Raw genomic sequence first — 21,558 nt, 5'->3', positions numbered from 1 at the left:
TTGGTGTCGGGGGGAATTGTGCCCCATCGTTGATGTCAGAGGGGGGAATTGTGCCCCATCGTTGGTGTCAGTGGGGGAAATTATACTCCACTGTTGGTATCAAAGGATGAAATAATGCCCCAAGGGCTGGATAAAAGCAAGCAAAGGGCTTGCCCCCAGGCCACAGTTTGGAGAGCACTGAAGTAGACAAGCGCAGTGCATGCAGAAGAGAAGTCAGTAGTAGGGATAGGCTTGGCTCTTACCTTTACCTGGACAAATCCCCTTTCCTTTATTTCATAGCCCCCAATGTCTTTCAGAGCGTTGGCTGTGGTTTCAGAGACGTGAATCCGCAGAGCTGCCGGGATAAAGAGATATAGGATTAGAACCTGGACATATGAATCAGTCTGTGTATAGGATTGGATGTGTGCAAGGGGAAAGCCACCCAAAACTGATGTTTCTTTGTTTTGTGGATGATAGTTAAATCCCCTGGAATTATTTTCTGTCTCTCCGGGACTTCATTGGCAGGAGTTCCCAGATCTATACACCTGCTGTGGCCATTATGAGGGGTTCTCACCATTCCTGTGTTGAGTTCTTGGGTCTGTACACCTGCTGTGCCCATTGTGAAGGGTTTCCATCATCCCTGAGTTCCTGGTTCTGGTATGGATTTTAAAGGGTCTGGATCCCAGCCCCCCCTATGTGAATGAGTACATTGTAGTGTAGTGTTTCAAAAAACAAGAGACGGTTTTTAAAAGTTCTTTATTAAAAATGAAGAGTATCCCCCATCGTAGCTCCAACGCGTCTTTCTTCGGCTCCGCCACCGCTGTCTTCTTCCTCCAGTCTTCTCCATCCACTGATGTCTTCTCCCTCTTCTGAGGCCTTCTTCTTCCGGTGATGTCTTCTGCAGCCGCCAATCCGCAAATTAATTTGAAAAAAAAACGATCTTCCTCCGATGCTGGCTCCCTCCGTTGCTTATATAGCTATGGGCCGTGGCCACCCGACGACATCATTCGGACACCACGCCCCCTTGTGCCAGCACTGTGACGGTACATGGGGTGGGGTCTTTGGATGGCGTCACCAGATGGCCACGCCCAATAGCTATATACGAACTGGCAGACAATGGAGCTGACACAGCAGAGGGAACCAGTGTTGGAGGAAGATCTTTTTTTTTTCATTTTTAGCGGGTCGGTCGGACAACCAGAAAAAGACAGCGGTGGCGGAACCGGAGAAAGAAGACACTTTGGGGCTACGACAGGGGACATTTTTCATTTTTAATACAGGGCTTGTCAAAAACCTTCTCTTGTTTTTTGGAACACTACACTGCTTATTTTTTTGGGTGAATGGGTAGAGGTACAATGTACCCCACACTCCTTCACATAGGGGAGGGGCCGGGATCTGGGGACCTCCTTGTTAAAGGGGGCTTCCAGATTCCGATAAGCCCCCTGCCCACAGACCCCCCCAACCACCTCCCAAGGTTGTCGGGAAGAGGCCGTTGTCCCCATCAACATGAGGACAAGGTGTTTTGGGGTGGGGGGTGCATAGCCCCCTTGCCCCAAGGCACCCTCCTCCCATGTTGAGGGCATGTGGCCTGGTATGGTCCAGGAGGGGGGTGCACTCGCTCGCCCCCCCCCCTTTCCTGAACTGCCAGGCTGCATGCTCAGATAAGGGTGTGGTATGGATTTTGGGGGAGACCCCACACATTATTTTTTGTGGCGTGAGGTTTCTTCTCAAAATCCATACCAGACTGATGGGTCTGGTATGGTCTTGGGGGGGGGGGGCCCACTGTGTATTTTTTTTTGGGGTGGGGTTCCCCTTCAAGAGTCACAACAGACCTCAAAGTGGCTGCTATGTATCTGGGGGGGCCACGCCGTTTTTTGTTTTTTAATATTTGGCGTGAGGTTTTATCCATACCAGAAGCAAAGGAATTGTTTTGATTGGTCAAAAGACAAGTCGCAATCATCTCAAAGTCGGGTCCCCTTCATTGAAGTCGCCTTGGAAATTGGACATGAAGTTGCAGGGCAAAGTCTGATCGGAAGTAGTCCGACTTCCGTGTCGGATCAGTGTGAACCTGGCCTAAGCAATTTCAGTAGAGGAGAGGAGCTGGTACAACTGTGCTAGACTGAAAGGGATGCTGGAGGTCACCTTTAAGCTGGTAGGGATGACACAAACTAGTAAAATGCACCAAGTTTACCTACGTAGACTGTTGCTTTCCATTCTTGATGCCATGTTAACCGTGTCCCCAAACAGGCAGTACCTGGGCATGGTCACCCCCACCACACCAGCAACCACGGGACCTATAACAGGCAGGGGCAGAGGGGAGCATGTTAGAGAATACAGGACACAAAATGCATCTAAAAATGGACTTGTCATCAGATATACTGTGTGTTCCATGTTAAGTACAGCATACTATAAGCATACCTCCCAACTTTCTCAGATGGGAATGAGGGACACATATCAGCAGGACACACCCCCTTGTCACGCCCCCTTAAAGGAGAATTGTCCAAAAAAATCAAGATTGGTTAAACCCACAAGTGCTTTTTTTACCGCTACTATTCCTTTATATTGGCTTTTGGAATTTACAAATGCAGAAATTTAGAAATCAGATGAAAGGTTTAGCACTGGAAAACACTTTTTGATAGATAAAAAGTGCATTTTATATACAACTATATAGATCAGACCAAAATGAGGGAGAAATGAGGAGGAAAGAGGGACAGAGGGACTTTGTTCCAAATCAGGGACAGTTGGGAGTTATGCTACAAGTAACGTTACTGTAACAGCACCAGGTATTTAATACCACTCACACAGATAACAGTACTCCCCCTGACAATTTTTTTAACTGGTTTTCTCTTCAAAAGGACTGTGCCATCTTTGTTCAGGCATCATCCAGGGTCACCATTTGCTTCCTGGACTGAGATGCCGGCTCAGAGATGACACTTAAATTATGAAGGACTGAAAGGCGAGGGGGGCTGACTACAATGTACTTGTAAATAATAAATTCCAGCCACTTCATAATATAATAGTAACATTATGGGTTCCATTTACAGTGCTTTGAAAAAGTATTTAAACCCTTTGAAATTTTCCACATTTTTTCATGTTACAATGTGAATGTATTTTATTGGGATTTTTTGTGATAGGCCAACACCAAGTGACACATAATTGTGAAGTAGAAGGAAAATGATAAATGGTTTTCAAAATTTGTGATAAATAAATATGTGAAAAGTGTGGAGTGTATTTGTATTCAGCCCCCATTACTCTGATACCCGTAACTAAAATCTAGTGGAACCGATTGCCTTCAGAAGTCCCCTAATTAGAAAATAGAGTTCACCTGTGTGTAATTTAATCTCAGTATAAATACAGCTGTTCTGTGAAGCCCTCAGAGGTTTGTAGACAACCTTAGTGAACAAACAGCATCATAAAGGCCAAGGAACACACCAGACAGGTCAGGGCCATAAAGGCCAGATTTGTGGAGTGCACGACTAATAGTTGTCCTGTGGACAGATTCTCCCACCTGAGCTGTGGATCTCTGCAGCTCCTCCAGAGTTACCATGGGCCTCTTGGCTGCTTCTCTGATTAATGCTCTCCTTGCTCGGCCTGTCAGTTTAGGTGGACGGCCATGTCTTGGTAGGTTTGCAGTTGTGCCATACTCTTTCCATTTTTGGATGATGGATTGAACAATGCTCCGTGAGATGTTCAAAGCTTGGGATATTTTTTTATAACCTAACCCTGCTTTAAACTTCTCCACAACTTTATCCCTGACCTGTCTGGTTTGTCCCTTGGCCTTCATGATGCTGTTTGTTCACTAAAGTTCTCTTACAAACCTCTGAGGGCTTCACAGAACAGCTGTATTTATACTGAGATTAAATTACACACAGGTGGACTCTATTTACTAATTAGGTGACTTCTGAAGGCAATTGGTTCCACTAGATTATGGGGTATCAGAGTAAAGGGGGCTGAATACAAATGCACACCACACTTTTCACATATTTATTTGTAAAAAAAAAAAAAATGAAAACCATTTATAATTTTTCTTCCACTTCACAATTCTGTGCCACTTTGTGTTGGTCTATCACATAAAATCCCAATAAAATACATTTAAGTTTTTGGTTGTAACATGACTAATGTGGAAAATTTCAAAGGGTATGTATACTTTTTCAAGGCACTATGTCAGGGAAAATTGCATAGCAATTTGCCTGTAAAAGTGCATGTACATTCATTCCATGCAAAGTGTGACAGAAAACAAATGTTATTAGGCTTTTTGTTGGACGAATGATTCCCACTGACTTAAAATGAAAAATACCAAAGTTGGCCACTAGATGGGACTAGGTATCATGCCAAATATCTATGATACATATTGCCATCTAGGGACCAAATGTGGTATATTTTAAATTAACGGAAAACATTTGATCAGCACAGCAAATAGCCTAATAACATTGGGTTGTTTTGTCCTTGTTTACACTGAATGAATTTACAAGCAGACTTTCATTGACTTTCATGCAAAGCTCCACCTTTTACCAATAAAAAGATATCCTTGAGTTCCAGCTCAGTGACTTTGCCTAGACTGAGATTATCAAAAAGAGAAAAGAGAAAGCGGGACTTTAATGAGACGTGTCAATGCATAATTATTAATAGATTGGCCAGGCACATATAGAATTGGCCTGTATCCAATATAAGTATGATCCGGACATAAATATTCTATAACCAGGGAGACACTGGGCGTAATCACAAAGGATTTACAGCAATATTCGTATAAAACATCGTTTAATACTTCATTAGACATAAAGAGAATTGTTAAAAATCAATCAATCAAAGGTATGGTGGATACAAAGCGTATACAGTTACAGTACAGATAGTTGTTAGATTGTAGGCATCCTTAAGTTGTTAACTCTACGCGTTTCTTGGCTTACAACCAATCATCAGGAGTTCAGATGCATAATAACTAGAAAATAATAAAGCAGCCATTAATCTAATGATTGACATAAACATATCGAAAAAGCAAAAAATACAATAGTACTCACAAGTAAAATGGATAGATGATAAAATGAGAAGGTGGTCCGGCCTGTGAAGTCTCACCCGGGGTTGAGGCAAGGACCAGCACCCCAGAGGTAACCCCCAAAGGGGAGGAGGCTGCCATCAAAACCAGGACACCCCACACAGTATGGCCCAACGAGAAGGGGGAACCTGGCAAGCGCATGTGGAGTGCTATGGGGGCAGAAAAAGAAATGTGAGTGGAAGTGAGAGTGAAGTGAGAAAACCATCCATTAATGGACAGATGAAAGTGACAGGGGGGTATAGCAAAAAACGTGGAGCACAAGAGGGAAGTGGAGGGATGATGAATAGTGAGGGGAATATGAGTATTAAGAATGTGAAAACATGGATGGCTTTGAGCAGTGAGGGAGATTACCTGTGATGTGCGAGTGTAGCGTGTGCCGGTCATCCCTATACACGCCGGGATAGCATGTGGAGTGGGCTAGTCAGAGGCCGCCGCCATATACCCCAGGCAGGGGGCGTGTCCCCGCCAGCGTCATGAGGGGACGTCAGTACGGCACACAAGGAGGAGGGAAGGTCCACTCCAGATCATGTGATCTGGGCGGAGTGCCCTCCCCCTGTTGCCATGACTCCCAAAGAATGGAACAGAGACGCCCGCAGTGCGGCATCGTGAGACGCCGCACCAAGGGCGCAAACCCATGACGCTGATGCGTCGAGGTCACGGTCCGCCCCCACCATGACCTGACCAACCATATTCCAGAACTCATTGTATCATCTCTGTTATTTATTTTTCTAATTTATTATATCTTTCGGCTTCTTTTTCTTGTTTTTTTCTTTTCATCAGCTAAACATTGGCTGACCACTATATGCAACTTTGATTCTGATTTAATTCAGTGCATACTTTTCCACTCCTTTACTTGTACTACCCCATTATGTGTGTCTTTTACCACTCACTATAATATAGGTACTGGGAGGTTGGTCTTTGGTCTGGTCGTGTCTCATCCCCCGGGGTTGTGATGCGCCCAGTTTGCGGCCCCTCACCCGCCCTACACCACGGTGGGGGCGGACCGTGACCTCGACGCATCAGCGTCATGGGTTTGCGCCCTTGGTGCGGCGTCTCACGATGCCGCACTGCGGGCGTCTCTGTTCCATTCTTTGGGAGTCATGGCAACAGGGGGAGGGCACTCCGCCCAGATCACATGATCTGGAGTGGACCTTCCCTCCTCCTTGTGTGCCGTACTGACGTCCCCTCATGACGCTGGCGGGGACACGCCCCCTGCCTGGGGTATATGGCGGCGGCCTCTGACTAGCCCACTCCACATGCTATCCCGGCGTGTATAGGGATGACCGCCACATGCTACACTCGCACATCACAGGTAATCTCCCTCACTGCTCAAAGCCATCCATGTTTTCACATTCTTAATATTCATATACCCCTCACTATTCATCATCCCTCCACTTCCCTCTTGTGCTCCACGTTTTTTGCTATACCCCCCTGTCACTTTCATCTGTCCATTAATGGATGGTTTTCCCACTTCACTCTCACTTCCACTCACATTTCTTTTTCTCCCCCCATAGCACTCCACATGCGCTTGCCAGGTTCCCCCTTCTCGCTGGGCCATACTGTGTGGGGTGTCCTGGTTTTGATGGCAGCCTCCTCCCCTTTGGGGGTTACCTCTGGGGGGCTGGTCCTTGCCTCAACCCTGGGTGAGACTTCACAGGCCGGACCACCTTCTCATTTTATCATCTATCCATTTTACTTGTGAGTACTATTGTATTTTTTGCTTTTTCGATATGTTTATGTCAATCATTAGATTAATGGCTGCTTTATTATTTTCTAGTTATTATGCATCTGAACTCCTGATGATTGGTTGTAAGCCAAGAAACGCGTAGAGTTAACAACTTAAGGATGCCTACAATCTAACAACTACTTGTACTGTAACTGTATACGCTTTGTATCCACCATACCTTTGATTGATTGATTTTTAACAATTCTCTTTATGTCTAATGAAGTATTAAACGATGTTTTATACGAATATTGCTGTAAATCCTTTGTGATTACGCCCAGTGTCTCCCTGGTTATAGAATATTTATGTCCGGATCATACTTATATTGGATACAGGCCAATTCTATATGTGCCTGGCCAATCTATTAATAATTATGCGTTGACACGTCTCATTAAAGTCCCGCTTTCTCTTTTCTCTTTTTGGTACTACTAATTGGGATGGAGACATGTCAGCGTTCATAATGCTGGTATGGACAGGTCACAAACCCCCCCTTTATGTAGACTGAGATTATGTCATCAGTCTGCTGCAGGCAGGAGGATACATTTACCCAGTCTCCCTTCCCCCAGTGAACAGACTACATTGTAACTTTGTCCCATGATCAGAGGCTGACCTGCATCAGACATTTGTGTCAGAAGTATAGAACAAATTATAGAAACAGCATAGGGAAATATTGCCATGCTTGATTGCCAAAGCAGATCTAGTGTCCTAGAGATCTGTTCATGTACTGAGGAGCTGAAATAAAGGCGTACCTGTGTTCAGTCCAATCCGCAGCTTCAGCTTCTCGTCGGGCACGTGCCGTATGCGGAAGGACATCATGGCACTGAGAAAATGGAGAGACATGGTAGAGATCTCTGCCACGTGCTGGATACCATTTCGGATTGGAAGACCGCTGGCGACCATATATGCGTCCCCGATTGTTTCCACCTGCAGTTAAAATTGATTTTTTCCTTTATGTGTGTATTTGCATATGTGAATTTTATAAATCATAGGATCTGTCATTTCATGTCCTTCTTCTGTCTGAAGTACCTGGGTGATTCTGCCAGTCATCTTTCTTTCCTTTCTGTGTTGGTGTGGTCAGTGTTCATCCTTTCGCATTCAGAGGTACAGGACACTGTGCAGACACATAACACGACTATACTGGGTGTTTTTTTCATCCACCACATCCCCCAGCCAATCACACCTTGCCTTTGCCACACCCCCTCCCAATCACAGCCTGCTTCTGGCACACACCCCCCTCCAAATCACAGCCTGCCTTTGCAGCATACTCCTTCCCAATCACAGCTTGCCACTTGAACACACCCCCTCCCAATCACAGCCTGGATCTTGTCTCAGAAGAGATGCCTGGTCACATGACAGAACTTTTTGCCTAGACCAATTTGCAAGCTTTTGGTAAGAAAGGGGTCATGGGTAGCTGGGCACTGCCATGGAGGTCATGTACCAATGCAAAAAATGAAAAAAATGCCCAAAGCATATCTGGCTTGTGTATGTATGTATGTGTATGTGTGCATAGTAGTACCTCTCTGTATGTCTGTTAGTCCTTCAATTGTAGTTTGTATACACAGCATTCTTGCTTATTAAAGAACATTAATATACAGTTTTTTCCTTGCTTTACTGCAATAATTAGGGCTCATTCACACTAGCGGAGCACTCTGAAGAGTGATCCGCATTCGGATTGTTCTTCAGAGAGCATTTGACAGGCAGTGAGGAAGCACAGTATCACCTCCTCACCACCGGCTTTTAACCCCTAGATCCCTGCACTAGCACGCCACAACCGCATGCATTGCACACAATTTCTGGTCCCTTGCCGAGGAACCCCAATTCACATGCATGGTTCATCTGCGGCAGGCTCTATGCCTTCTGAAAGCGACAGGAAGTATAATTCCTGCCGTGGCCATAACATGAGTACACCCCCAGCCGCTGCCTCTGCAGCTAAAGGCGGTAGTGACTGGGTGTGGTAAAGGTGCAGCTCAACAGCAGGATTTTAGAACCCCATCTCAATCCCAAGTATGAATGAGTTCTAAGATAAACAGCAATAAATACCAAAAATCATACACATACTGTACTTCCAAAAGAAGGTGAATATAAAATACATGACATCATTATGCTATTGATCCATTTTTGCACTTTATTACCAGTACTCTCAGTATCATTACAGATGCACCAATACCAGCTTTTTAAGACCAAGTACGAGTACCGAAACTTCTTCTCAAGCACTCGCCGATACCGATTACTGATATCTATTTTCCGTGTCATGTGACAGTTTTTTTACACCAATGAAAAATGATTACTTAAGACGGCAAAGTCTGCAGACTTGGGCCTCAGTTCATACTGCGGTGTGGATTACATCCGTTGTTGAGAGCGATTTAGGTGGGAATTCACAGCGCGATTCATGTTTGTGAGGTGCGATTCCAATGTGAACTTTAAGCAGCTGTGCCCAAGCTGGTTGTTAAGGAGCGGGGCCGCCACATCCTTAACAACCGATGGCTCATCAGCTGTCAGAGGGATTCTGTGCTGACAGCTGAAACGTAAACAAAACAATGGCGGCACGTCAAAATTCAAAAAGGAAAACAGCACAGCAGTGGCGTAACTAGAACCTTCAGGGCCCCGGTGCAAGAAACCATGATGGGGCCCCCCCCCCTTCCATCCGAGCCCCGGGCTTCCAATTTTGGGAGGGTGTCCATGTACATTGTCCCAAAACCGTGCTTCCTGCATGACCCCTGGGACGTGCATCCAGTGCAATCTCAGTGGCCCTTTACAATGTGATGTCAGCTGATCACATGTAAACAGACTTGCCGGTTATCTGTAGCCCTTTCCTCCCATGCTGTCTCTGTGTTAGGAAAGGACTGTCAAGAATGTCAGAAAATTGTTTACACTGATAATCAGTGCCCCAATCATCAGTGCCCATCAATGCTGCCTATCAGTGCCCATCAATGCCGCCTATCAGTGCCCATCAATGCCACCTACAAGTGTTACCTATCAGTACTCATTAATGCTGCCTATTAGTGCCCATCAAATCTGCCTATCAGCACCACCTATCAGTGCTCATTAATGCTGCCTAACAGTGTCCATCCGTGCCACCTATCAGTACTCTTAAATGCTGCCCATCAATACTGCCTGAGTTCTGCCTATTAGTGTTCTTCAGTGGCCATCAGTGCAGCCTATGAGTTCTGCCTATTAGTGTTCATCAATGCCCATCAGTGCCAACTATAAGTGCCCATCAATGCCTCCTATCAGTGCCCACCAGTGCCTCCCATCGGTGCCCGTCTCAGTGCCCCCTAGTGCCTTATCAGTGCCCCCTAGTGCCTTCTCAAAGCCCCCTATCAGTGCCCCCTAGTGCCTTCTCAAAGCCCCCTATCAGTGCCCCCTAGTGCCTTCTCAAAGCCCCCTATCAGTGCCCCCTAGTGCCTTCTCAAAGCCCCCTATCAGTGCCCCCTAGTGCCTTCTCACTGCCCCCTATCAGTGCCCCCTAGTGCCTTATCAGTGCCCCCCCGTAGTGCCTTCTCAATGCCCCCTAGTGCCTTCTCAGTGCCCCCTAGTGCCCCCTATCAGTGCCCCCTAGTGCCATCTCAGTGCCCCCTATCAGTGCCCCCTAGTGCCTTCTCAGTGTCCCCTATCAGTGCCCCCTAGTGCCTTCTCAGTGCCCCCTATCAGTGCCTCCCTTCAGTGCTCATCAGTAAATCCTATCAGTGCCTCCCATTGGTGCCCCCTATCAGCGTCCCCTATCAGCACCCCCCATCAGTGTCTTCTATCAGCGCCCCTATAAGTGCCTTCTATCAGCGCCCCCTATAAGTGCCTTCTATCAGTGCCCCCTATCAGTGCCCATCAGTGTCCCCTATAAGTGTCCCCTATAAGTGCCTATCAGTGCCCCTATCAGTGCCCATAATTGTCCTCTATCAGTGCCTCCTATCAGTGCCCATCAGTGTCCTCTATCAGTGTCCCTATCAGTGCCTCCTATTATTGCCCATCAGAGTCCTCTATCAGTGTCCCTATCAGTGCCTCTTATCAGTGCCTCCCATCAGTGCCCATCAGAGTCCTCTGTCTTCTCAGGACAGCACTGCTCTGAGCGGAGAGCTTGTCTCTCAGGTAACAACAAAGACACTGGCATGGACAGTTTTATATCCCTCTCCGATGGAGACCGTCTGGTCTGTCCTCTCTCGCATGGGATGACAGAGGACACACAGCTGATCTCTCCCTTCTCCCCCTCCCCTGTGTGCTCCGCGGGCAGTCAAGTGTGAAGCTAACGAGCTCACATTTCCCGCGGAGCACACAGGGGAGGGGGGAGAAGGGAGAGATCAGCTGAGTGTCCTCTGTCATCCCGTGCGAGAGAGGACAGACCAGACGGTCTCCATCGGAGAGGGATATAAAACTGTCAATGCCGGTGTCTCTGTGCTGCTGTTACCTGAGAGACAAGCTCCCTGCTCAGAGCCCTGTGAACAGCAACCCCACTGGGCCCCCCCACAGTGACAGAATGCCAGGGCCCCGTCGCAAGTGCGACTGTGGCGACCCTGGTAATTCCGCCACTGCAGCACGGGGTCCCCACCCAATCACTACCAGGCCCTTTGGGTCTAGTATGGATTTTAAGGGGAACCCCACCCCAATTCTATATCGCTATCAGTGCAAGGCTAAGTATCATAGTACTAAAACAAAAAAAATGAGTCTTTATTATATATTGGTATATTTGTAACACTACAGATACACTGACCCATTACACTGAAACTAAGAAATATCTCTTTAAATACTATTGTGACTTATTATCCGTATTATCCGTATAACCAGAAATAATTTTGCCAATTGTACACCTAATTTGTTATGATCTAAGTGTATCCCGTATCTTTCATTGGCCTCATGTACTATGCTGTCTACGCTTGGATTTTGAGGAGGATGGGGTTTGGGTCATTTTTTTATTTTTTTGTATCGTAAAAGTTGTAAAACCCAATAAAAATGTATCTAATAAAAAGGAAAAAAATCTGAATTCTTTGTACCTTGTATACATCATACGTTTTGATGATCTCATCGAATAGGCTGTACAGGTCATTGAGCAGATCGACCACCTGCAGCGGAGTGCTGGAAGAGCAGAGCGTCGTAAAGCCCACAATGTCCGAGAAGAAGATGGTGACTGAGCTGAAACTCTCCGGCTCCACCGATTTACCGGCCATCAGCTGCTCTGAGATAAAGCTGAACACACAGATTTATATACTTAAAGGGGACCTGTCAAATATATTCTACTTTCATGTTAAGTGCATGCATGCTAAGTAAAGTGTAACAATCAAAAGTATTTACTACCTACCACAGAGGTCACAGCACTCCCCCTGACAATGTTATCATCTGCTTTTCTCTCTGGAAGGAAAGCGCCATCTTTATTTGGCAATCATACAGGGTCACCATTTACTGAGGTGCCGGCTCAGAGATTACACAATAATGTAAACCCTGGTGCCCGGTGATCTTGGCTGTGTTCACAAATGTCCCTGTGACTTGTTGCAAAATACAATGTTGTGGTCTAATCAGTGGGGGGAGAGGAGACTGAAGAAATCCTCCCTCATGCCTGCAGCAGACTGATGACATCATCCCAGCCTAGGCAAAGTCACTAAACTGGAACTAAAGGACAAATTTTAGATTATTTTTCAAAAATAATATTGTTGCTGTATGTTGTAATGTGTTAGAGATTTATTAATGGAGCTGTAAAGTTACTAAAAGTGCCACTTTTAAAGAAATAAATAAAGACACATTGATATCAAGTCCATTACAAATTCCAGCAGTATTGGTACAGAGGAGGGCAAAACACAACTTCAGTGGCAACCTCTGACCATCTGACCATATCCTACAACAGCAGTCAGGGGCGTAGATAAGGGGGGGGGGGGAGTCATGGGTGTTCCCCTCCCGAGCATCCTGGCAAAATGCCCAGACAGTGTCCCTGCTGTTTAGCCTCAGCACAGTAGAAGCAATCAGAGTTTCGGAGTGCAGCAGCCAGCCCCCCTTCTATTGTACCCCATCACCTCAGTTTAATAAGGAGTCCCCCTGAAAAGCATGAAATTACTATGAGGTCTCAGATGCTGACAATTGACAGTGCACAGTTGAGGGAACTCCTAGACTCCTCCTCAAGGTATCATATGACACAGCTGAAGGGAGACTGGGGATGCAGAAGTTTTCCTACTTCTGTGCCGTGCTGAATCTGAGGTCTGGTAAGTGTGGAGGCATCAATTTTCTGTTTTGGGAAGGAGGAAGTGAGAATTCCAGCCTGGGGGAGTTTCTTTTGGTGGGGGGTTAAGGAAAGGGGGGTGGGTTTGCTTTTGGAGAAGGAGGGGAGTTTCTTGTAGAGAAGTTTACAGAAAGATGTTAATGGCAGGGATTTGCTTCTGGGAGGGAGTTTGATTGGATGAAAGGAGATTTTCTTCATAATTAGAAATCTTTGCTGGGGGGAGAGGGTGTTGACTGAGTGAGATATTTTTGCTTTGGTGGGTCGGTTTAGAGACAGGGGGGTTTAAGTTTTGGGGGATATTTGAGGGAGGGAGTTATTTTACAGTGGAAATCTTTGCTTGGGGAGGGAGGGTTCTTAAGAGGGAGAGGGGGATTTTTTTTCCTTTAAAAGAGATGTTTTTTTTTTTTTTAATTATACTTACCTAGGTATATGGAGCATGGATCCAATGTTGCATCTGTCCCCAGCTGCTTCTAAGCCCAACAACAGAGAGATCAAAGACCGCTGATCACTCAGTTCTCAGCCTTCAGGGAGCAAAGAGTGGTGACTGTCAGTCCTTGGCTCTGCCCTCCCTCCCCCACGCTCACTGGAATGCCAGGCTGTGGAGGGGGCAGGATCGGCTGGCTCAGGGTCTCTGTGGCTCACTGAGACTGAGCGAGCTGCTGGTCCAGGCATCTGGGTGAGTCCTGACTTTAAAGTTAGGATCTTTCCACAGCCTGAACCTGCTGAGCGATGTCAGCTGACAGCGGGCTATAGCTGGCTGTCGGCTAAAAATGGGGCACAAAAGTGCAGAACGAACTGCACTCCTCCCCAGGAGAAGTACAACCAAGCGGTATGCCGTCCCTTCAGAGCGCATGCACTGGTGACATCACCGGACGCTTTCCATGTGAATATCTCCTAAACACCTGCTTAGGAGATATTCACTGTACCTACAGATAAGCGTTATTATAGGTATATAGGTATAAGTTCAAAAGCTGGGTTTACCACATTAAGACTGAATAAAAGCCAACTATATTGACCAGGTGCAAAGGGCATCATCCTGTGGTAGGCAGTGCACAATATTTTGTATTTTTTCATCTCTTAAAACATTTCATAAAATTTCATAGGACACATTTTTTTAAGGTTTAAATAAATCACTGAATTCACTGCCCACCACAATATGTTGCCCCTTGCACCTACTCAACTTGCACAGTAAGGTTAGCTAAAATCCAGTCTTGGGTCTCATTCATACATCCTACATGACCATGGTGACCATGGTGCAGCAAGTATACTGCAAATACCTTCACCCGGGATCAGATGTTCTAATATCTGCTCAGCCTGTACACCTGAGTGATGGGCTGAAAAGAGCCAAGGCTGTCTGCTGCTGTAAATTTGTATCTACATGTATCTGCACATCCAGTGGTTACCTGGAGGTAGGGATACATTTTTGCCCTCGGATAAAATCTCTCTGCATCCAGGGCCAGAAATTTGTCTCTAACAGCAGGTAACCACTATGGCCCCACGGTTTGTTAGCGTGTCATCAGGCCTAATCAATGTGGGGAGTAATGTAGATGATACTGAATGTGCTGCAGGAATACCGGCAAGGGATGGAGCTCATCCCAGCTCCTGTAGTCACTGAAGGGAAGAGAGAAAAAAAATCCCTAGTGCCGCACATCCACAGCGTCCTTTGGTAATGTAGTAGTGATGAGAGAGACCTCAGCCCAGGTTCCCGCCAGGCCACACCCCAATGTGTTTTGCTCTGTCCCCCGGAGCTTAAACATGGGGACCACTGCATGTACAGATACATGTTAACAGCAGTGGCTCTTTTCAGCCCATCACTCAGGTGAACAGGCTGAGCAGCTGACAAAAATTGGAACATCTAGGATCCTGGGCTGTAGGTATTCATGGTATATTTGCCATTCCATGGCCATTTAGAACATATTAATGAGATCTAAAGCCTGGTTCACATGGTGAGTTTTTTTAGTTCAACCCAGCGGGCTGAAGGAAAAAAAAATAGGGAGCTTAGGAGGAGCTCGCCGTACTAATGAGTACACTACCATACCACAATTACGTGCATTGCGTTCTATTCAGTTGAATGGGGATAATTTTTGCTGCGCTGCATTGTAAAGTCTCATGGCCCCACTCTGCTGTCACATGTTTTTACCATACCTCCCCCAACATTAAAGTGTAAATGATGCCTTTAATTTTGAAAGACCTGAACCCCCCCCCCCAGGAAAAAAAAATATCTACGGCCCTGACAGCAGTCTCTACAGATTATTGTCAAAAGGGGTCCTAAGGGTCACACCATAAAGGCCAAAGGGCAGCAGGTTGGGTACCATACAAAATATGTTTTCTTTATACTCTAAAAAGAAATGATTGATAAAAAGTTATAAAGATTACAAGGATTGGCTATGAATTATTGCAAACAGTTGTGTTGCAAAGCTGCCATCTTGTGGTAGAATAGGAGTTGACAGCGAGTTGGATCAAAAACTGTTTCTTTGTCGGCAAACCCCATGCAATCTTAGGCTCCATTCACACGAATGCATTTTTTCATGCTTTTTGCAGAAACGCAGGACAATATTTTTAACATTGGTTCCTATGGAACACGTTCACATCAATGCATTTTTGTGCCTCTGCGTTTTTGTAAAGGGACAGCATGCAGCATTTTGTATATAATAGACGTCAATGGACCCGCATCCAAAACGCAAGAACTGCGTTCTTACCATGATTTTACAATTTTGCAGCGATTTGTGTTTTTATTTTTTTGGCTATACATTCACTGTATATAGCTGGTTGCTAAGGAGTGGGCCGGTTACCCGGAACCGTGTCCTTAACAACCAATGAGTCATCAGCTTTTTTTTTAAAAAAAATGGAGTGGTTTTTCCCCTAAAATCCATACCAGAACCCTGCTAACAGCTGATGACTCATTGGTTGTTAAGGAAGCGTCAGCCGACTTCTCGCCCCGTTTCTTAGCAATTGGCTATATACAGTGAATGTAAAAAAAGAAAAAAAAAAAGAAAAACGCAAATTTGCGGCAAAATCACAGTAAAATCGTGGTAAAAACACGGTTAAAAAATGCAGAAAGCACAGCAAAAATGCTAAAAAGCAAAATGCATAGATGTGAATCGAGCCTTAGGGTCAGATGTGTTAATGCTTACACATACTGCAATACTGACTTCCCCTGCCCCTCTTCACATGACATTTTTTGGGCAATTGGCCATTCAGACTGGAGTTCTGCATCCTGGAAGGAGGTCACATACATGGACGCACAGAATATTTCCCAACAACTCAGGTGGAGTAACACAACAATGGGGGTTGCAACCAAAAATTCAGTATTAGCAGGTGGGGGTTGCTCTTTCAAGAGAACCTGTTACTGTACCCTGAATGGAGTCTTCTTACAAATATGTCAATAAATAATAAATGGCGCATAAGGGGTTAAATCCACTCAGTCCTAACTGTAATGCTCTAATCAGGGCAATACAACAAATTAAATGTCCAAAAGAAACCGTATATAAATGTTGGACAGTCCAGAAAAAGTTGTGTGATATCAGGGACACTTGAGGCAGCTCACCCAGGAGATAAAAGCCATCTCTAAAATGAGGGGGTGCCAACTAAGTGTTGCAATAAAAGACATCCATTTAATTAAAAAGATATCCATTTATTTAAAATGCCAATGACCTTTTTAAATAAATGAATATCTTTTAATGCAACACTTAGTTGGCACCCCCTCTTTACCTCCTTAAAAATGTGGCCTGGTATCTCTTTGTTCTCTATCTGTCTGCTGCTTTCTGGGACCTTCAGTCTGTTACACGATTCTGTCTGAGCAGCTACAGCCGGGACCTCTGCAGCTTTACCAATGAAGCTCTTCCATAAAAATGTGATGCCTGACTTTGCTAGTTTGTCAGCTGTCACTGGTGGCATAAAGCTAAACATTGCAACTCAGAAGATTGTTCATAACTTTCTTTTGGAAGTTGATGAGCTGAAGGTTGTGAATTACTAAGCTGTATATGGAAATATTGGAAAACGTTCACCCCATTGTGAAAAAAAGACAACCTACCACTTCCCTGAAGCTCTGTCACCCTAGACCCGGGGTATCCAAACTTTTCAGTATGAGGACCACATTCTGTATTTTACAAATATTCAAAAATATATAATGGGCCCAAAAAAAAAAACCCCATCAGAGTCCTCCTGACATGAGTTTTCCCATTAGATTCCCTTTTACTTCAGGGTCCTCATCACAGTCCTTGTTTATATCTGAGCCCCCATTAGAGGTCTCTTTACATCAGAGTTCTCTCTTATGCCAGGATCCCCATTAGAGTCCCCCTTACATCACAGTCCCCATCAGAGTCACACTTACATCAAGGTCCCCCTTAGAGTCCCCCTTACATCAGGGTCCCTCTTAGAGTCCCTCTTTACGTCAGGTCCCCATCAGATTCCTCTTCTACATCAGCGTCCCCCAATACATCAGGGTTCCTATCAGAGTCCCCTTCTACACCAGAGTCCCCCCTTACTTCAGGGTTTCCATCATAGTCTCCATTACATCAGGTATATAAAATAGGGAATAGATGGCACTGCCTATGAACTGAAAAGTGATAATAATAAACCCCCCTTCCCAGGTAGGTATTAAAGGTGACGTAGTAAATCCCCCTAATCAGGTAAGTGATAAGAATCACAATATCCAGTGTTGTGATCATAAATTACTAGAAAGTGCATATATATCAAAACGATCAACATAAACTATAACATTTATAAATATAGCTACATTCAGAGGTGATTGAATGAAGTCCACCTCAAAGTGGTATTGGATCACTCTTCAAAGCGGTTTAGGTGTTCAGAGTGTTTTTCAACTCAGTGACAGGTGACGTGGTGGATCCCCCTTATCAGGTATGTGAACACTGGGTTTTTGGGAAACCTTGAACAGTAAATAAGACCCTAGGATATTGTGGTTTTTATCACGTACCTGATTAGGGGGATTTACTAGGTCACCTTTAATACCTACCCAGGAAGGGGGGGGTTTATTCCCTATTTTATATACCTTACATTTCTCCATTGGGGCATCCCAGGGAAGGCTGCAGCCTAGCCTACACCTGAACGTGGATTCTAATACATACATCCCGTTACAACTGAGTCCCCATTAGAGTCCTCCCTTATATTAAAGCGGGGGTTCACCCACACCGCCAAAAAAAAAAAATATTAAAAGCCAGCAGCTACAAATACTGCAGCTGCTGACTTTTAATACATGGCCACTTACCTGTCCCAGGGTCCAGCGATGTCGGCAGGGGACGCCGAGAACCCGCTCGGTTCTCGGCAGCTGCCGCCGCCATCCTAGGTGAGGGAATCAGGAAGTGAAGCGTTGCGGCTTCACTTCCCGGTTCCCTACTGCGCATGCGCGAGTCACGCTGCGCGTCCCTAGTGGTCCCCGCTCTCTCCTGGGAGCTGTGTGTTCCCAGCAGACAGCGCGGTCGGGACGGGAAGAGGCATAGACTCCCATGGGAGTCTATGCCGGAAGTGGGTGCAAATACCTGTCTTAGACAGGTATCTGCACCCCCCTCCCCCCTGCAAGGTGCCAAATGTGACACCGGAGGGGGGGAGGGTTCCGAAAAGCGGAAGTTCCATTTTTGTGTGGAACTCCGCTTTAAGGTCCCCATTAGAGTCCCTTTCTACATCAGAGTCCCCATTAAAATCCCCCATAATAACAGGGTTCCCGTCAGAGCCCCCCCCCTTACATCGGGGTCCCCATCTGAGTCCTCCCTTATATTAAAGTGGAACTACAGCATCTGAGCACCATAAACCAAAAACACTATTTAATTCATTTTAAATATTCAAAGCAAACTCCTCCATCCATCCATGTTCCCATGCTTTATTTTGCTCAGAAATCACTTTGAAAAACACCCCCCTAGCATTTCTGGCTATGACCATCTTGAGTAAGGGCAGATGATTCATGTAGCAATTACTTCCTAGAATCCATTTCATTTTGCCTTAGCTCAGGCATGCAAGCGGGGGGATGCTTAGCTGAGAAAGACCCTCCTCCCCTCCTGAAGACTCCTGGGATGTATGTCATCATTTGCTTATGCAATGAAACCAGGAAGTAACTTAAGAAATGCAGAAAAAGTTTAAAAGCAAAAAAGGAAATCTAATACACGTTTCCATCTATTTACTAATACTAGCAGCATAAGGATTACATAAGTCAATATTGATTGAGAGAGTGAAGTTCCACTTTATTAAGAACCCCATCAGTGTCCCATTATATATCATAGTCCTGTGTTTACTACGCTTCAGTTTGTAAATGAACAGGAAGCCGCTCAGCACAGAGTACGTCCCATTCATTCACTGTTCCAAGCAGCTGAGGCTGCAGAGAAAAGCTTGTGTGTTTGAGCTTTGGGGTGAACACCTTAATGCAATAGGCTGTAAACACATATGATAGTCCCCTTTATATCAGGGTCCCCATCAGAGTCCAGGTATGAGTTGTAGGGGGAGGTTGAAGCGGAGACCAAAGGCAGCCTCTGCTGACCTCAATCCTCAATCTGTGTACAATGGGTACCGTATACGTCACCAGCCCTGGCTACGGACCAGATGAAATATTGTAGCCAGCCACATGTTGCCCATGGGATGCAGTTTGGAGACCCCTCCCCTAGACCAAGGGCCTAAACCATGTCTAAACAGCTCATCATCCTACCTCGGCAGCATCGTTGACAGCAACTTGTCCGTTTTCTTCTTCTCGGCTATCAGCTGCACGGTGCGCTCCTCCACCACATCCTCCAAGTGATTGGCATATTTCTCTAGCTTATTCACCATGTTGTCTAGAATGCTGACATGTCTGTGGAGATACATCAGATAAAGATGAGATTACTTTACACAGGAAAGGCTTGATGGCCGAACATCACAGAAAAGGCCTCACCCTTCAGGGCTGGCTCCTCGCAGGCTCCTCTTTATGGAGGTGAAGGACGGCCGCCGATCTGGGTTCTCATCCCAGCACATCTTCAGCATGGTGATAATGCGCTCATTACATTTCTCTACTGATATGGACGGTCTCATCGGAACCACGGCGTTCGGGTCTTTGATTTTCTGAATGATGTCTGAATTTAAAATAAGCATTGAATGTTTAAGTTTAAAGCTGATCTCCACATTTAATGTCCCTTTAAATAGTTTGTTTGGGCCAGTTTGGTCGGAACAAACTCTTGATATTAAATGTGGAGATCAGCTTTTTAAGGCAGCTTCATCTGTCTGAATTACCCACCATAAGTTTAGTGTTAGCTCAGTCTGTCATAGTCAAATGGTATTATTAATATTAAAGTCTGCCTTTAGCAACAACATTTTTTTTTGCTTATATAGAGTAGGGAATGGGTATAACTTCTGATCTGAGACTATAGTAGGAGCAGTACAAGTTATTTTTCCTTCTTTGTTGTGCTACACAATAGTTGTGCTTTCCTGCTCCTCCTCATTGCACAAGAGAGATCTCCATCTAGTGGCAAATCTACAAATTTCTTTATTTAAAGTTCAAGTTTGATCTGCTTATATTTTGCCTTGCCTGGTTGCCCCCTTTTACCCCCTCATCAACGTGCTAGTGACATTTTAAAATAAAAGCTTTCCATTTTCATTACATACCTTATTTTAAACTCAATGGTATTATCACTGTGCTTCTCTATGCAACCCTTTTACCCAAGAGGAACCCTTGAAATCATTTTTAGGTCTCAGGGAACCCTTGCTAAAACCAATTAATTGGTGGTCAGTGGGTAGAATGCCACCCTACAGACAGCTAAAAAGATTGTTGGTGTCACGCAGCTGGCTCTGCCAAGTGGTACGATATGTACAATGCATAAAAGGGTTATAGCATAGCCATTCTCAACTAGGGTTCCTCTAGAGGTTCTTGTAGCTACCATCAGATGGGAGTTCAACCAGCCACAGCTCAGGGAAGCCCTGAGAACCTCTGGAGGAAACTTTCTAACCTGTTAGACATTTTACCTTCTGGATCCATGTTGAGGTCCTGGAAAGGTCCGTCATCGCTGTTATGAATGAGCTCTCTCATAATTATGGCAAAGCTGTACACGTCCCCTTTCTGTGTGCCCTGGAAGAGGAATCTCCCCATCCGTAACAGCTCCGGAGCTGTCCAGTAAAGTTCTATAAACCAAACAGAGAGAGAAGACGCTGAGGAATACAGTATCTTGTTTGTGCTGAAGATCACGCTGGACTGACTGGATCAGTCACTGGTCATGGGTGGGTAATTGTGTGGGTGGGGATGTCCCTCTAGTAGGCTGTGCCCAATGATGGATACTAGCGGTGAACCCTCTTAGGGCTTGGGCTACTGCCTTTCTGGTACAGCCTTAAACGGAGCTCCACCCAAAAGGAGAAGCTCCGCTTGTATGCACCCTACCCCCCCCTTTCCACTGCCACAATTGGTACTTTTTTGGGGGGGGCAGGTACCTGGTTTTGGACAGGTACCCACTCCCACTTCTGGGTATGTCTGGCCCCTCCTTCTTTCCCCCCTCTGCTTCCTGGGGCACACACAGGTCCCAGAAGATGGCGGGACCATTTAGAAAATGCAACGTGACTTGCGCATGCACAGTAGGTAACCGGCTATGAAGCCCAAGGATTTCCCTTAGTGAAAATGCCAGCGCTTGCACCCAAAGCTGCTTGAGC

At 45.6% G+C, this 21,558-nt stretch overlaps 1 protein-coding gene across 1 annotated transcript in view; it reads right to left on the bottom strand.

The window, feature by feature from the left end:
- The window catches only part of LOC141106667 (guanylate cyclase 2G-like), a 93,361-nt gene that overhangs the window by 6,105 nt on the left and 65,698 nt on the right, over positions 1–21,558 (bottom strand). Inside the window, exons 14-20 of the mRNA XM_073597608.1 lie at positions 20,884–21,039; positions 19,820–19,997; positions 19,598–19,738; positions 11,732–11,924; positions 7,499–7,673; positions 2,172–2,270; positions 243–334 (exon numbers count right to left, since the gene is read on the bottom strand). Of these exons, the coding sequence (XP_073453709.1) occupies positions 243–334; positions 2,172–2,270; positions 7,499–7,673; positions 11,732–11,924; positions 19,598–19,738; positions 19,820–19,997; positions 20,884–21,039 (1,034 nt within the window). The remainder of the gene's footprint in view (positions 1–242; positions 335–2,171; positions 2,271–7,498; positions 7,674–11,731; positions 11,925–19,597; positions 19,739–19,819; positions 19,998–20,883; positions 21,040–21,558) is intronic.

This window comes from Aquarana catesbeiana, linkage group LG08, assembly GCF_042186555.1.
Source record: "Aquarana catesbeiana isolate 2022-GZ linkage group LG08, ASM4218655v1, whole genome shotgun sequence".
NCBI lineage: Eukaryota > Metazoa > Chordata > Amphibia > Anura > Ranidae > Aquarana > Aquarana catesbeiana.
Note: the sequence above shows the minus strand (reverse complement) of the source record. Positions and strands in the feature narration are given on the sequence as shown.